Source organism: Procambarus clarkii, chromosome 34 (genome assembly GCF_040958095.1).
Source record: "Procambarus clarkii isolate CNS0578487 chromosome 34, FALCON_Pclarkii_2.0, whole genome shotgun sequence".
Classification (NCBI taxonomy): Eukaryota; Metazoa; Arthropoda; class Malacostraca; order Decapoda; family Cambaridae; genus Procambarus; species Procambarus clarkii.
Window position 1 is genome coordinate 9118273 of NC_091183.1, and position 20594 is coordinate 9138866.

General features: G+C 38.2%; 1 protein-coding gene across 1 annotated transcript; it reads right to left on the reverse strand.

Annotated features, from left to right (window-relative positions):
• Positions 1-10595: 10595 nt before the first annotated feature.
• LOC138370986 (uncharacterized) lies at positions 10596-18132 on the reverse strand. The gene is made up of 4 exons (XM_069335625.1): positions 17938-18132; positions 16083-16313; positions 13010-13228; positions 10596-10817 (listed from the first exon to the last, which is right to left on the reverse strand). Exons 1-4 carry the CDS (start codon positions 18130-18132, stop codon positions 10596-10598), a joined length of 867 nt encoding a protein of 288 aa, XP_069191726.1.
• Positions 18133-20594: the final 2462 nt, after the last annotated feature.

The window sequence follows — 20594 nt, forward strand, 5'->3', positions numbered from 1 at the left end:
AAGGTGGTAGTTAAGGTTGTATTTATGGTGGTACTTAAGGTGGCTGTTAAGGTGGTAGTTAAGGTACTAGTTATGGTGCTAGTTAAGGTGGTAGTTATGGTGGTAGTTAAGGTGGTAGTTCAGGTGGTATTCATGGTGGTAGTTAAGGTGGTAGTTAAGGTGGTTGTTAAGGTGGTTGTTAAGGTGGTAGTTAAGGTACTAGTTATGGTGGTAGTTAAGATGGTAGTTATAGTGGTATTTAAGGTGGTGGTTAAGGTGGTAGTTCAGGTGGCATTTATGGTGGTAGTTAAGGTGATTGTCAAAGTGGTAGTTAGGGTAGTAGTTAAGGTGGTAGTTAAGGTGGTAATTATTGTGGTTGTTACAGTGGTAGTTATGGTTTTAGTTAAGATAGTTGTTAAGGTGATAGTTATAGTGGTAGTTAAAGTGGTAGTTAAGATGGTATTTATGGTGATAGTTAAGGTGTTAGTTATGGTGGTAGTTAAGGTGGTAGTTAAGGAGGTAGTTAAGGTGGTAGTTAGGTGGTATTTATGGTGGTTGTTAGGTAGTTGTTAAGGTGGTAGTTAAGGTGATTGTTAAAGTGGTTGTTAAGGTGTAGTTAAGGGAGTAGTTAAGGTATTTGTAAAGATTGTAGTCAAGGTGGTTGTCAAGGTGGTAGTTAAGGTGATAGTTAAGGAGGGTAGTTATGGTGGTAGTTATTGTGGCAGTTAAGGTGGTAGTAAGGGTGGTGTTACGGTGGGTGGTAAGGTGGCAGTTAAGGTGGTAAAGGTGGTAGTTATTGTGGTTGTTACGGTGGTAGTTATGGAATTAGTTAAGATAGTTAAGGTTGTAGTTAAGTTGGTAGTTAAGGTGGTTGTTAAGTAGGTAGTTATGGTGGTTGTTAAGGAGGTTGTTAAGGTGGTAGTTAAGGTAGATCTTAAGGTGGTAGTTAAGGTGGTATTTAGGTGATAGTTATAGTGGTAGTTAAGGTGGTATTTTTGGTGATAGTTACAGTGGTAGTTAAGGTGGTAGTTAAAGTTTTATTTATAGTGATAGTTATAGTTGTAGTTAAGGTGGTAGTTAAGGTGGGTGTTAAGGTGGTAGTTAAGGTGGCAGTTATAGTGGTAGTTACAGTGGTAGTTAAGGGTTTTTTTATGGTGGTATTAAGGTGGTAGTTAAGGTGGTAGTTAAGGTTGTTAAGGTGGTAGTTACGATGGTAGTTAATTATGGTGGTAGTTAAGGTGGTAGTTAAGGTGGTAGTTTAGGTGGTACTTAAGGTGGTATATAAGGTGGTATTTAAGGTTGTAGGTGGACGTTACGGTTGTTAAGGTGGTAGTTACGATGGTAGGTAATTATGGTGGTAGTTAAGGTGGTAGTTAAGGTGGTAGATAAGGTGGTAGTTATCGTGATAGTTAAGGTGGTTGTAAAGGTGGTTGTTAAGGTGGTCTTAAAGGTTGTAGTTAAGGTGGTAGTTAAGATGGTAGTTAAGGTTGTTCTTAAGGTGGTAGTTAAGGTGATTGTTAAGGTGGTAGTTAAGGTGGTAGTTAAGGTGGTTGTTAAGGTGGTTGTTAAGGTGGTAGTTAAGGTGATTGTTAAGGTGGTAGTTAAAGTGGTAGTTAAGGTGGTATTTATTGTGGTAGTTAAGGTGGTAGTTAAGGTGGTAGTTATAGTGGTTTTTAAGGTGGTAGTTAATGTGGTAGTTAAGGTGGTATTTAAGGTGTTAGGTGGTAGTTATGATCGTAGTTAAGATGGTTGTTATAATGGTGGTTGTTAAGGTTTTTGTAAAGGTGTAGTTAAGGGGTAGTTAAGGTAGCAGTTAGGGTGGTAGTTAAGGTGGTAATTAAAGTGGTTAATTAGGTAATAGTTAAGGTGGTAGTTAAGGTGGTAGTTATGGTGGTAGTTATTGTGGTAGTTATGGTGGTAATTAAGGTGGTTGTTAAGTTGGTAGTTATGGTGGTTGTTAAGGTGGATGTTAAGGTGGTAGTTAATGTGGTTGTTAAGGTGGAAGTAAAGGTGGTTGTTAAGGTGGTAGTTAAGGTTGTTTTTAAGGTAGTTGTAAAGGTGTTTGTTAAGTTGGCAGTTAAGTTGGTAGTTAAGGTGGTAGTAATGGAATTTTTTTTTGGTAGTTAAGGTGGTAGTTATCGTGGTAGTTAAGGTGGTACTTAAGGTGGTATTTTTGGTGATAGTTATTGTAATAGTTATAGTGGTAGTTAAGGTGGTATTTATCGTGGTAGTTAAGGTGATATTTAAGGTGGTAGTTATCGTGGTAGTTAAGGTGGTTATTAAGGGGAAAGTTAAGGTGGTATTTAAGGTGGTTGTTAAGGTGGTACTTAAGCTGGTAGTTAAGGTGGTTGTTATCATAGTAGTTAAGGTGGTTGTTAAGGTGGGAGGTAAGGTGTTTGTTAAGGTGGTAGTTAAAGTGGTAGTTAAGGTGGAAGTTATAGCGGTAGTTATGGTGGAAGTTAAGGTGGTATTTTTGGTGTAAGTTATGGTGGTAGTTAAGGTGGTAGTTAGGGTGCTTGTTAAGTTGGTAGTTAAGGTGGTAGTTAAGGTGGTAGTAATGGGGGTATTTATTGTGGTAGTTATGGTGGTATTTATTGTGGTATTTATGGTAGTAGTTAAGGTGTTTGTTAAGGTGGTAGTTAAGGTGGTAGTTAAAGTGGTATTTATTGTGGTAGTTATGATGGTAATTAAGGTGTTTGTTAAGATGGTAGTTAAGGTGGTAGTTAAGGTGGTAGTTATGGTGGTAGTTAAGGTGAGAGTTAATGTGGTAGTTAAGGTGGTTGTTATTGTGGTACTTAAGGTGGTATTTAAGGTGGTAGTTAAGGTGGTAGTTAAAGTGGTAGTTAAGGTGGAAGTTAACGTGGTAGTTATGGTGGTAGTTAAGGTGGTATTTATGGTGGCAGTTATGATGATAGTTATGATGGTAGTTAAGGTGGTAGTTAAGGTGGTATTTATGGTGATAGTTATGGTGGTAGTCAAGGTGGTAGTTAAGGTGTTTGTTAAGGTGGTACCATAACTACCTCCTTAACTACCACCTTAAACAACCACCTTAACTACCACCTTAACAACCACTTTAACTAAAACCATAACTATCACCGTTACCACCCCCTTAACAACCACCTTAACTACCACCTTAACTAGCACCATAACTACCACCTTAACTACCACATTAACTACAACCTTAACAACCAACTTAATACCAGCTTAACTACCACCATAACTACCATCATAAATACCACTTTAACTACCACCTTAACTACCACCATAACAACCAACATAACTACCACATTAGGTACCAACTTAACAAACACCTTTACAACTACAGTAACAACAACTTTAACTACCATCTTAACAACCACCTTAACAACCACCTTAACTACCACCTTAACTACCACCTTAACAACCACTTTAACTACCACCTAAACAATCATTTTAACTTCCACATAACTACCACCTTAACAACCACCTTAACTATTACCTTAACTTCCACCTTATCTACCACCTTAACAACCACCTTAACTACCACCTTATCAATTACCTTAACAACAACCTTAACCCCTAACTACAACATTAACTATCCCTTTAACTACACTTTAACAACCATTTTAACAATCACTTTAACTACCACCTTAACAACCATCTTAACTACCACCTAAACAACCATTTTAACTACCACCTTAACAACCACCTTAACTACTATCTTAACTTTCACCTTAATTACCACCTTATCAACCACCTTAACTGTCACCTTAACTACCACCATAACTACCACCTTAACTACCAACTTACCTCCCACCTTAACAACCACCTTAACTACCACCTTAACTACCACCTTAACTACCACATTAACTACCGCCATAACTACCACCTTAACTACCACCTTGAGAACCACCTTAACTACCACCTTAACTACCTCATTAAGATCTACCATAACTACCACTATAACTACCACCTTAACTACCACCTTAACAACCACCTTAACTGAAACCATAACTACCACCTTAACAACCACCTTAACTGAAACCATAACTACCACCTTAACAACCACCTTAACTACCACCTTCACAACCACCTTAACTACCACCTTAAAAACCACATTAACTACCACCTTAACTACCACCTTAACTACCACCTTAATTACCACCTTAACAAAAAACATAGATACCACCTTAACTACCACTATAACTACCACCTTAACTACCACCTTAATAACCAACTTAACAACCACCATATACACCACCTTAACTACGACCATAACAACCATCTTAACTACCACCTCAATAACCACCTTAACTACCACCTTATCTCCAACCATAACTACCACCTTATCTACCACCTAATACCCACTTTAACTACCAGTTAACTACATTCTTAACAACCACCTTAACTACCACTATAACTACCACCTTGACTACCACCTTAAATACCACCTAAACTACCATCATAACAACCACCTTAACTACCAGCTTAACTACCACTTTAACCATAACTATAACTACCACCTTAACTACCTCCTTACCAACCACCTTATCTACCTCCTTACACTACCACTATAACTATCACCATATATTCCACCTTAACTACAACCTTAACTACCACCATAACTACCACCTTGACAACAACCTTAACTACCACTTTAACTACCACCTTAATAACCACCTTAAATACCACTTTAACTACCAAATTAACTACCACCTTAACAACTATCTTAACTACCACCTTAACTACCACCATAATTAACTACCACCATAACTACCACATTAACTACCACCTTATCTACCACCTTAACAACCACCTTAACTACCACCTTAACAACCACATTAACTACCACCTTAACTACCACCTTAACCACCACCTTAACAAACACCATAGATACCACCTTAACTACCACCTTAACAAACACCATAGATATCACCTTAACTACCACCATAACTACCACCTTAACTACCACTATACCTCCTATTTTAACTACCACTATACCTCCCACCTTAACAACCACCTTAACTACCACCCTAACTACAATAATAACTATCCCTTTAACTACACTTTAACAATCACCTTAACTACCACCTTAACAACCACCATAAATACCACCTTAACAACCACCTTAACAACCACCTTAACTACCACCTTAATAACCAACTTAACAACCACCATATACACCACCTTAACTACCACCATAACAACCATCTTAACTACCACCTCAATTACCACCTTAACTACCACCTTATCTCCCACCTTAACTACCACCTTAACTACCACCTTAATAACCAATTTAACTACCACTTAACTACATTCTTAACTACCACCTTAACTACCACTTTAACTATCACCTTAATAACCACCTTAAATACCACTTTAACTACCACCTTAACTACCACCTTAACAACTATCTTAACTACCAGCTTAACTACCACCGTAACTACCACACTAACTACCACCTTAACTACCACCTTAACTACCACCTTATCTACCACCTTAACAACCACCTTAACAACCACAATAACTACCACCTTACCTACCACCTTAACAACTACTTTAACAACAACCTTAACAACCACCTTAACTACGACCTTAACAACCACCTTAACAACCACCTTAACTACCACCTTAACTACTACCTTAACAACCACCTTAACTAAAACTATAACATTCACCGTAACTACCACCTTAACTACCACCATAACTACCACCATAACTACTACCTTAACTACCACCATAACTACCACCAAAAATACCACCTTAACTTCCACTTTAACTACCACCATAACTACCACCTTAACTACCACCTTAACAACCACCTTAACAACCACCTTAACTACCACCTTAACTACTACCTTAACAACCACATTAATTAAAACTATAGCATTCACCATAACTACCACCCTAACTACCACCATAACTTCCACCATAACTACTACCTTAACTACCACCATAACTACCACCAAAAATACCACCTTAACTTCCACTTTAACTACCACCTTAACTACCACCTTAACTACCACCTTAAAAACCACTTTAACTACCAGCTTAACTACCACCTTGAATACCACCTTAACAACAACCTTAGCTACCTTAACTACCACGATAACTACCACCTTAACTACCACCTTAAAAACCACTTTAACTACCACCTTAACTACCACCATAACTACCACCTTAACTACCACCTACCACCTTAACTACCACCATAACTACCACCATAACTACCACCTTAACTACCACAATAACTACCACCATAACAACAACCTTAACTACCACCGTAACTATCTCCATAACTACCACCTTAACTATAACTGTCACCATAAATGCCACCTTAACTACCACTTTAACTATAACCATAATTACTACCTTAACTACCACTTTAATTACTACCTTAAGAACCACCTTAACTACCACCATAACTACCACCGTAAATACCACCTTAACTACCACCTTAACAACCACCTTAAAAAACACCTTAACTACGACCATAACAACCACCATAAATAACACCTTAAATACCACCTTAATTACCACCTTAACTACCACCTTAACAACCACCTTAACTACCACCTTAACTACCATCATTACTACCACCATAAATACCACCTAACTACCTCCTTAACCACTATCTTAACAAACACCTTAACTACCACCACAAGTACCACCATAAATACCACTTTAATAACCACCTAACTGCCACCTTAACTACCACCTTAACAACCACCTTAACTACGACTTTAACAACCACCTTAACAATCATCTTAACTTCCACCCTAACTACCACCTTAACTACCACCTTAACAACCACCATAACTACAACCTTCACAACCACCTTAACTACCACCTTAACAACTATCTTAACTAAAACCATAACTACCATCGTACAACCACAATAATTACCAACTTAATCACGACCTTAACTACCACCTTAACAACCACCTTAACACCACCCAAACTACCACCTTAAATACCACCATAACTACCACCTTATCTACCCCCCTTAACTATCACCTTAACTACCACCTTGACAACCACCTTAACTACCACCTTAACTACAATCTTTACAAATACCTTAACAATCACCTTAACTACCACAAAACTACCACCTTAACTACTCCCTTAACTACACCTTAACAACCACCTTAACTACAACCTTACCAACTACCTAACAATCACCAAAAATACCACCTTAACAACTACCTAACAATCACCAAAAATACCACCTTAACTACCACCTTGTCAACCACCTTAACTACCACCATAACTACCACCTTAACTACTACCATAAGTACTAAGCTAACAACCACCTTATCTACCACCTTAACTACCCCCTAAACTACACATTAACAACCACCTTAAGTACCACCTTAAGTACCACCTTAACAACCACCATAACTACCATCTTAACAACCACCTTAACAACCACCTTAACTACGACCTTAACAACCACATTAACAACCACTATACCTACCACCATAACTACCACCTTAACTACCACATTAAGATCTACCTTAACTACCACTATAACTACAACCTTAACAACCACCTTAACAAACACCTTAACTACCACCACAACTACCACCATAAATACCACTTTAGTAACCACCTTATCTACCACCTTAACTATATCCTTAACAACCACCATAACTCCCACCATAACTACCACCTTAAGATCTACCTTAACTACCACCTTAACAACCACCTAACAACCAATATAAATACCACCCTAACAAACACCTTAACTACCACCTTTACTACCACCTTAACAACCACCTTAACTACCAGCTTAACCACCACTTTAACCATAACTATAACTACCACCTTAACTACCTCCTTACACTACCACTATAACTATCACCATATATACCGCCTTAACTACCACCATAACTACCACCTTGACAACTACCTTAACTACCACCTTAACTACGACCATAACTACCACGTTAACTACCACCTTAATTATCACCTTATCTACCACCTTAACAACCACCTTAACAACCACTTTAACTACCACACCAACTTAACAACCACCTTAACAACCACCTTAACTACCACCTTAACAGCTACTTTAACAACAACCTTAACTACCACCTTAACTACCACCTTAACAACCACCTTAACAACCACTAAAACTACCACTTTAACTACCACTTTAACTACCACTTTAACTACCACCTTAACTACCCCTAACTACCACCTTAACTTCCACCTTAACAACCATATTAACTACCACCTTAACTACCACCTTAAAAACCACCTTAACAACATCCTTAACTACCACCTTAACAACCACATTAACAACCACCTTCACTACCACCTTAACAACCACCTTAACAACCAGCTAAACTACCACCTTAACTACCACCTTAACTATCCCTTTAACTACCACCTTAACAACCACATAAACTACCACCCTAACTACCACCTTAAAAACCACCTTAACAACCACCTTAACAAACACCATAGATACCACCTTAACTACCATCTTAACTACCACCTTAACTACCACCATAACTACCACCTTAACTACCACCACAACTACCACCTTAACTACCACCACAACTACCACCATAAATACCACTTTAATAACCACCTAACTACCACCTTAACTACCACCTTAACAACCACCTTAACTACGACTTTAACAACCACCTTAACAATCATCTTAACTACCACCTTAACTACCACCTTAACTACCACCTTAACAACCTCCATAACTACTACCATAACTACCACCATAACTACCACCTTAAGATCTACCTTAACTATCACCTTAACCACCTAAACAACCACCATAACTACACCTTAACAACCACCTTAAAACCACCTTAACTACCACCTTAACAACCACCTAACAATCACCAAAAATACCACCTTAACTACCACCTTAACAACCACCTTAACTACCACCATAACTACCACCTTAACTACCACCATAAGTACTACCTTAACAACCACCTTAACTACCACCTTAACAACCCACTTAACTAACACCTTAACAACGACCTTAAGTACCACCTTAACAACCACCATAACTACCACCATAAATGCCACCTAACTACCTCCTTAACAACTACCTTAACAAACACCTTAACTACCACCACAACTACCACCATAAATACCAATTTAATAACCACCTAACTACCACCTTAACTACCGCCATAACTACCACCTTAACTACCACCTTGAGAACCACCTTAACTACCACCTTAACTACCTCATTAAGATCTACCATAACTACCACTATAACTACCACCTTAACTACCACCTTAACAACCACCTTAACTGAAACCATAACTACCACCTTAACAACCACCTTAACTACCACCTTCACAACCACCTTAACTACCACCTTAAAAACCACATTAACTACCACCTTTACTACCACCTTAACTACCACCTTAACCACCACCTTAACAAACAACATAGATACCACCTTAACTACCACTATAACTACCACCTTAACAAACACCATAGATACCACCTTAACTACCACCATAACTACCACCTTAACTACCACCTTAATAACCAACTTAACAACCACCATATACACCACCTTAACTCCGACCATAACAACCATCTTAACTACCACCTCAATAACCACCTTAACTACCACCTTATCTCCCACCATAACTACCACCTTATCTACCACCTAATACCCACTTTAACTACCAGTTAACTACATTCTTAACAACCACCTTAACTACCACTATAACTACCACCTTGACTACCACCTTAAATACCACCTAAACTACCACCATAACAACCACCTTAACTACCAGCTTAACTACCACTTTAACCATAACTATAACTACCACCTTAACTACCTCCTTACCAACCACCTTATCAACCTCCTTACACTACCACTATAACTATCACCATATATTCCACCTTAACTACAACCTTAACTACCACCATAACTACCACCTTGACAACAACCTTAACTACCACTTTAACTACCACCTTAATAACCACCTTAAATACCACTTTAACTACCAAATTAACTACCACCTTAACAACTATCTTAACTACCACCTTAACTACCACCATAATTAACTACCACCATAACTACCACATTAACTACCACCTTATCTACCACCTTAACAACCACCTTAACTACCACCTTAACAACCACATTAACTACCACCTTAACTACCACCTTAACCACCACCTTAACAAACACCATAGATACCACCTTAACTACCACCTTAACAAACACCATAGATACCACCTTAACTACCACCATAACTACCACCTTAACTACCACTATACCTCCTATTTTAACTACCACTATACCTCCCACCTTACCAACCACCTTAACTACCACCCTAACTACAATAATAACTATCCCTTTAACTACACTTTAACAATCACCTTAACTACCACCTTAACAACCACCATAAATACCACCTTAACAACCACCTTAACAACCACCTTAACTACCACCTTAATAACCAACTTAACAACCACCATATACACCACCTTAACTACCACCATAACAACCATCTTAACTACCACCTCAATAACCACCTTAACTACCACCTTATCTCCCACCTTAACTACCACCTTAACTACCACCTTAATAACCACCTTAACTACCACCCTAACTACAATAATAACTATCCCTTTAACTACACTTTAACAATCACCTTAACTACCACCTTAACAACCACCATAAATACCACCTTAACAACCACCTTAACAACCACCTTAACTACCACCTTAATAACCAACTTAACAACCACCATATACACCACCTTAACTACCACCATAACAACCATCTTAACTACCACCTCAATAACCACCTTAACTACCACCTTATCTCCCACCTTAACTACCACCTTAACTACCACCTTAATAACCAATTTAACTACCACTTAACTACATTCTTAACTACCACCTTAACTACCACTTTAACTATCACCTTAATAACCACCTTAAATACCACTTTAACTACCACCTTAACTACCACCTTAACAACTATCTTAACTACCAGCTTAACTACCACCGTAACTACCACATTAACTACCACCTTAACTACCACCTTATCTACCACCTTAACAACCACCCTAACAACCACAATAACTACCACCTTACCTACCACCTTAACAACTACTTTAATAACAACCTTAACTACCACTATAACTACCACCTTAACTACCACCTTAACAACCACCTTAACAACCACCTTAACTACCACCTTAACTACTACCTTAACAACCACCTTAACTAAAACTATAGCATTCACCGTAACTACCACCCTAACTACCACCATAACTTCCACCATAACTACTACCTTAACTACCACCATAACTACCACCAAAAATACCACCTTAACTTCCACTTTAACTACCACCTTAACTACCACCTTAACTACCACCTTAAAAACCACTTTAACTACCACCTTGAATACCACCTTAACAACAACCTTAGCTACCTTAACTACCAGAATAACTACCACCTTAACTACCACCTTAACAACCACCTTAACTATTACAATATATATCTCCATAATTACCACCTTAACTACCACCTTAACAACCACCTTAACTTCCACCTTAACATCCACCATAACTACCAACTTAACAACCACCTTAACTACCACCATAACTACCACCTTAACTACTACCTACCACCTTAACTACCACCATAACTACCACCATAACTACCACCTTAACTACCACAATAACTACCACCATAACAACAACCTTAACTACCACCGTAACTATCTCCATAACTACCACCGTAACTATCTCCATAACTACCACCTTAACTATAACTGTCACCATAAATACCACCTTAACTACCACTTTAACTATAATCATAAATACCACCTTAACTACCACTTTAACTATAATCATAAATACCACCTTAACTATCACCTTAACTACCACTATAACTATCACTATAATTACTACCTTAACTACCACTTTAATTACTACCTTAAGAACCACCTTAACTACCACCATAACTACCACCGTAAATACCACCTTAACTACCACCTTAACAACAACCTTAAAAACACCTTAACTACGACCATAACAACCACCATAAATAACACCTTAAATACCACCTTAATTACCACCTTAACTACCACCTTAACAACCACCTTAACTACCACCTTAACTACCATCATTACTACCACCATAAATACCACCTAACTACCTCCTTAACAACTATCTTAACAAACACCTTAACTACCACCACAACTACCACCATAAATACCACTTTAATAACCACCTAACTGCCACCTTAACTACCACCTTAACAACCACCTTAACTACGACTTTAACAACCACCTTAACAATCATCTTAACTACCACCCTAACTACCACCTTAACTACCACCTTAACAACCACCATAACTACAACCTTCACAACCACCTTAACTACCACCTTAACAACTATCTTAACTAAAACCATAACTACCACCGTACAACCACAATAATTTCCAACTTAATCACGACCTTAACTACCACCTTAACAACCACCTTAACACCACCCAAACTACCACCTTAAATACCACCATAACTACCACCTTATCTACCCCCCTTAACTATCACCTTAACTACCACCTTGACAACCACCTTAACTACCACCTTAACTACAATCTTTACAAATACCTTAACTATCACCTTAACTACCACAAAACTACCACCTTAACTACTCCCTTAACTACACCTTAACAACCACCTTAAAACCACCTTAACTACAACCTTACCAACTACCTAACAATCACCAAAAATACCACCTTAACAACTACCTAACAATCACCAAAAATACCACCTTAACTACCACCTTATCAACCACCTTAACTACCACCATAACTACCACCTTAACTACTACCATAAGTACTAAGTTAACAACCACCTTAACTACCACCTTAACTACCACCTTAACTACCCCCTAAACTACACATTAACAACCACCTTAAGTACCACCTTAAGTACCACCTTAACAACCACCATAACTACCATCTTAACAACCACCTTAACAACCACCTTAACTACGACCTTAACAACCACATTAACAACCACTATACCTACCAATATAACTACCACCTTAACTACCACATTAAGATCTACTTTAACTACCACTATAACTACAACCTTAACAACCACCTTAACAAACACCTTAACTACCACCATAAATACCACTTTAGTAACCACCTTATCTACCACCTTAACTATATCCTTAACAACCACCATAACTCCCACCATAACTACCACCTTAAGATCTACCTTAACTACCACCTTAACAACCACCTAACAACCAATATAAATACCACCCTAACAAACACCTTAACTACCACCTTTACTACCACCTTGACAACAACCTTAACTACCACTTTAACTACCACCTTAATAACCACCTTAAATACCACTTTAACTACCAAATTAACTACCACCTTAACAACTATCTTAACTACCACCTTAACTACCACCATAATTAACTACCACCATAACTACCACATTAACTACCACCTTATCTACCACCTTAACAACCACCTTAACTACCACCTTAACAACCACATTAACTACCACCTTAACTACCACCTTAACCACCACCTTAACAAACACCATAGATACCACCTTAACTACCACCTTAACAAACACCATAGATACCACCTTAACTACCACCATAACTACCACCTTAACTACCACTATACCTCCTATTTTAACTACCACTATACCTCCCACCTTACCAACCACCTTAACTACCACCCTAACTACAATAATAACTATCCCTTTAACTACACTTTAACAATCACCTTAACTACCACCTTAACAACCACCATAAATACCACCTTAACAACCACCTTAACAACCACCTTAACTACCACCTTAATAACCAACTTAACAACCACCATATACACCACCTTAACTACCACCATAACAACCATCTTAACTACCACCTCAATAACCACCTTAACTACCACCTTATCTCCCACCTTAACTACCACCTTAACTACCACCTTAATAACCACCTTAACTACCACCCTAACTACAATAATAACTATCCCTTTAACTACACTTTAACAATCACCTTAACTACCACCTTAACAACCACCATAAATACCACCTTAACAACCACCTTAACAACCACCTTAACTACCACCTTAATAAGCAACTTAACAACCACCATATACACCACCTTAACTACCACCATAACAACCATCTTAACTACCACCTCAATAACCACTTTAACTACCACCTTATCTCCCACCTTAACTACCACCTTAACTACCACCTTAATAACCAATTTAACTACCACTTAACTACATTCTTAACTACCACCTTAACTACCACTTTAACTATCACCTTAATAACCACCTTAAATACCACTTTAACTACCACCTTAACTACCACCTTAACTACTACCTTAACAACCACCTTAACTAAAACTATAACATTCACCGTAACTACCACCTTAACTACCACCATAACTACCACCATAACTACTACCTTAACTACCACCATAACTACCACCAAAAATACCACCTTAACTTCCACTTTAACTACCACCATAACTACCACCTTAACTACCACCTTAACAACCACCTTAACTATTACAATATATATCTCCATAATTACCACCTTAACTACCACCTTAACAACCACCTTAACTTCCACCTTAACATCCACCATAACTACCAACTTAACAACCACCTTAACTACCACCATAACTACCACCTTAACTACCACCTACCACCTTAACTACCACCATAACTACCACCATAACTACCACCTTAACTACCACAATAACTACCACCATAACAACAACCTTAACTACCACCGTAACTATCTCCATAACTACCACCTTAACTATAACTGTCACCATAAATACCACCTTAACTACCACTTTAACTATAATCATAAATACCACCTTAACTATCACCTTAACTACCACTATAACTATCATTATAATTACTACCTTAACTACCACTTTAATTACTACCTTAAGAACCACCTTAACTACCACCATAACTACCACCGTAAATACCACCTTAACTACCACCTTAACAACAACCTTAAAAAACACCTTAACTACGACCATAACAACCACCATAAAAACACCTTAAATACCACCTTAATTACCACCTTAACTACCACCTTAACAACCACCTTAACTACCACCTTAACTACCATCATTACTACCACCATAAATACCACCTAACTACCTCCTTAACAACTATCTTAACAAACACCTTAACTACCACCACAACTACCACCATAAATACCACTTTAATAACCACCTAACTGCCACCTTAACTACCACCTTAACAACCACCTTAACTACGACTTTAACAACCACCTTAACAATCATCTTAACTACCACCCTAACTACAACCTTAACTACCACCTTAACAACCACCATAACTACAACCTTCACAACCACCTTAACTACCACCTTAACAACTATCTTAACTAAAACCATAACTACCACCGTACAACCAAAATAATTACCAACTTAATCACGACCTTAACTACCACCTTAACAACCACCTTAACACCACCCAAACTACCACCTTAAATACCACTATAACTACCACCTTATCTACCCCCCTTAACTATCACCTTAACTACCACCTTGACAACCACCTTAACTACCACCTTAACTACAATCTTTACAAATACCTTAACTATCACCTTAACTACCACAAAACTACCACCTTAACTACAATCTTTACAAATACCTTAACTATCACCTTAACTACCACAAAACTACCACCTTAACTACTCCCTTAACTACACCTTAACAACCACCTTAAAACCACCTTAACTACAACCTTACCAACTACCTAACAATCACCAAAAATACCACCTTAACAACTACCTATAATCACCAAAAATACCACCTTAACTACCACCTTATCAACCACCTTAACTACCACCATAACTACCACCTTAACTACTACCATAAGTACTAAGTTAACAACCACCTTAACTACCACCTTAACTACCACCTTAACTACCCCCTAAACTACACATTAACAACCACCTTAAGTACCACCTTAAGTACCACCTTAACAACCACCATAACTACCATCTTAACAACCACCTTAACAACCACCTTAACTACGACCTTAACAACCACATTAACAACCACTATACCTACCAATATAACTACCACCTTAACTACCACATTAAGATCTACCTTAACTACCACTATAACTACAACCTTAACAACCACCTTAACAAACACCTTAACTACCACCACAACTACCACCATAAATACCACTTTAGTAACCACCTTATCTACCACCTTAACTATATCCTTAACAACCACCATAACTCCCACCATAACTACCACCTTAAGATCTACCTTAACTACCACCTTAACAACCACCTAACAACCAATATAAATACCACCCTAACAAACACCTTAACTACCACCTTTACTACCACCTTAACAACCACCTTAACTACCCCTTAACTACCACTTAATAACAACCTTAAATACCAATTTACCTACATTCTTAACTATTACATTAACTACCATCTTAAATACCACCTTAACTACCACCATAACAACCACCTTAACTACCAGCTTAACCACCACTTTAACCATAACTATAACTACCACCTTAACTACCTCCTTACACTACCACTATAATTATCACCATATATACCGCCTTAACTACCACCATAACTACCACCTTGACAACTACCTTAACTACCACCTTAACTACCACCATAACTACCACGTTAACTACCACCTTAATTATCACCTTATCTACCACCTTAACAACCACCTTAACAACCACCTTAACAACCACCTTAACTACCACACCAACTTAACAACCACCTTAACAACCACCTTAACTACCACCTTAACAGCTACTTTAACAACAACCTTAACTACCACCTTAACTACCACCTTAACAACCACCTTAACAACCACCAAAACTACCACTTTAACTACCAATTTAACTACCACTTTAACTACCACCTTAACTACCCCTAACTACCACCTTAACTTCCACCTTAACAACCATATTAACTACCACCTTAACTACCACCTTAAAAACCACCTTAACAACATCCTTAACTACCACCTTAACAACCACATTAACAACCACCTTCACTACCACCTTAACAACCACCTTAACAACCAGCTAAACTACCACCTTAACTACCACCTTAACTATCCCTTTAACTACCACCTTAACAACCACATAAACTACCACCCTAACTACCACCTTAAAAACCACCTTAACAACCACCTTAACAAACACCATAGATACCACCTTAACTACCATCTTAACTACCACCTTAACTACCACCATAACTACCACCTTAACTACCACCACAACTACCACCTTAACTACCACCACAACTACCACCATAAATACCACTTTAATAACCACCTAACTACCACCTTAACTACCACCTTAACAACCACCTTAACTACGACTTTAACAACCACCTTAACAATCTTCTTAACTACCACCTTAACTACCACCTTAACTACCACCTAAACAACCTCCATAACTACTACCATAACTACCACCATAACTACCACCTTAAGATCTACCTTAACTATCACCTTAACCACCTAAACAACCACCATAACTACACCTTAACAACCACCTTAAAACCACCTTAACTACCACCTTAACAACCACCTAACAATCACCAAAAATACCACCTTAACTACCACCTTAACAACCACCTTAAGTACCACCATAACTACCACCTTAACTACCACCATAAGTACTACCTTAACAACCACCTTAACTACCACCTTAACAACCCACTTAACTAACACCTTAACAACGACCTTAAGTACCACCTTAACAACCACCATAACTACCACCATAAATGCCACCTAACTACCTCCTTAACAACTACCTTAACAAACACCTTAACTACCACCACAACTACCACCATAAATACCAATTTAATAACCACCTAACTACCACCTTAACTACCACCTTAACTACGACTTTAACAACCACCTTAACAATCACCTTAACAATCATTTTAACTACCACCTTAACTACCACCTTAACTATATCCTTAACAACCACCATAACTACCACAATAACTTCCACCTTAAGATCTACCTTAACTACCACCTTAACATCCACCATAACTACCACCTTAACTACCACCTTAACTGCCACCTTAACTACCACTTTAATAACTATCTTAACTAAAACCATAACTATCATTGTAACAACCACAATATTTACCAACTTAATCACCACCTTAACTACCACCTTAACACCACCCTAACTACTACCTTAACTACCACCTTAAATACCACCATAACTACCACCTTATCTACCCCCTTAACTATCACCTTAACTACCACCTTAACTACAATCTTTACAAATACCTTAACTACCACCAAAACTACCACCTTAACTACTCCCTTAACTACACCGTAACAACCACCTTAACAACCATTTTAACTACCACCTTAACAACCACCTAACAACCAATATAAATACCACCCTAACAACCACCTTAACTACCACTATAACTACCACCTTAACTACCACCATAAGCACTACCTTTACTACCACCTTAACTACCACCTTAACAACCATCTTAACTACCACCTTAACTACCACTCTAACTACCACCTTAACTACCCCCTAAACTACACCTTAACAACCACCTTAAGTACCACCTTAAGAACCACCTTAACAAACACCTTAACTACCACCTTTACTACCACCTTAACAACCACCCTAACTACGACCTTATCAACCACCTTAACAACCACCTTAACTACCACCTTAACTACCACTTAATAACCACCTTAAATACCACTTTACCTACATTCTTAACTATTACATTAACTACCACTATAACTACCACCGTGACTACCACCTTAAATACCACCTTAACTACCACCATACCAACCACCTTAACTACTAGCTTAACCACCACTTTAACCATAACTATAACTACCACCTTAACTACCACCTTACCTACCACCTTAACTACCTCCTTAACTACCTCCTTACACTACCACTATAACTATCGCCATATATACCACCTTAACTACAACCTTAACTACCACTATAACTACCACCTTGACAACCACCTTAACTACCACCTTAACTACCACCTTAACTACCACCATCATTAACTACCACCTTAATTATCACCTTATCTACCACCTTAACAACCACCTTAACTACCAACTTAACAACCACCTTAACAACCACAATAACTACTACCTTAACTACCACCTTAACAACTACTTTAACAACAACCTTAACTACCACCTTAAAAACCACCTTAACAACCACCTTAACTACCACCTTAACTACCACCTTAACAACCATTTTACCTACCACCATAACTACCACCTTAACAACCACCATAACTACCACCTTAACAACCACCATAACTACCACCATAAATACAACCTTAACAACCACCTTGACAAACACCTTAACTACCACCACAACTACCACTTTAACTACCACCATAACTACTACCTTAACTACCCCTTAACTACCACCTTAACTTCCACCTTAACAACCACATTAACTACCACCTTAACTACCACCTTAAAAACCACTATAGATACCACCTAAACTACCACCTTAACAACCATCTTAACAACCACGTTAACTACCACTATAACTACCACCTTAACTACCACTATACCTCCCACCTTAACAACCACCTTAACTACCACCCTAACTACAACCTTAACTATCCCTTTAACTACACTTTAACAACCATTTTAACAATCACCTTAACTACCACCTTAACAACTACCTTAACAACCACCATAAATGCCACCTTAACTACCACCTTAACAACCACCTTAACTACCACCATAACTACCACCTTAACCATAACATTACCTCCCACCTTAACAACCACCTTAAAAAAGAGCTTAACTACCACCTTAATAACCACCTTAACTACCACCATAACTACCACCTTAACAACCACCTAAACTACCTCCATAACTATGACCATATATACCACCTAAACTACCACCTTATCTACCACCTTAACAACCATCATAACTACCACCTTAACTACCACCTTAACAACCATTTTAACTACCACCTTAACTACCACCTTAACTACCACCAAAAATACCACCGTAACTTCCACTATAAATACCACCTTAACTACCACCTTAACTACCACCTTAACAACCACCTTAACTACCACCTTAACAACCACCTTAACAACCACCTTAACTACCACCTTAACAGCCTCCTTAAATACCACTTTAACTACTAGCATAACTACCACCTTAAGCAGGCGATGAGTCACAATAACGTGGCTGAAGTATGTTGACCAGACCACACACTAGAAGTTGAAGGGATGACGACGTTTCGGTCCGTCCTGGACCATTCTCAAGTCGATTGTGATGAGGAGGTAGGGACAGGCAATAAATAGGCAAGAGAGAGCTGAGGAGGAAAGTTAGGTGTAGGGGATAGTAGTAATGAGAACTGCAGAAGGCCTATTGGCCCATACAAGGCAGCTCCTATTATAACCACCGAAGGAGATAGTAATAGGAATCAGAAGAGGATAGCAAGGGAGCGTAGGAGAAGACAATGAACAGAAAAAGGGAGAAGAGAGAAAGAAAAGGAAAGAGAAAGAAAGATAAATGGAAGGGGGAAAGCTTATGTTAAGTCACGTT

Coding starts and splice junctions, on each gene's coding strand:
- LOC138370986 (XM_069335625.1), bottom strand. CDS start 18,132: ATGGTTTTAGTTAAGATAGTTATTAAAGTGGTAGTTAAGGTGGCAGTT. Junction 13,229..16,082: donor TTAAGGTGGTAGTTATATTG/GTAGGTATAGTG, acceptor ATTGGTTGTTAG/GTGGTTGTTAAGGTGGTAGT. Junction 10,818..13,009: donor TTAAGGTGGTAGTTATATTG/GTAGGTATAGTG, acceptor TTGGTTATTAAG/GTGGTAGTTAAGGTGGTAGT.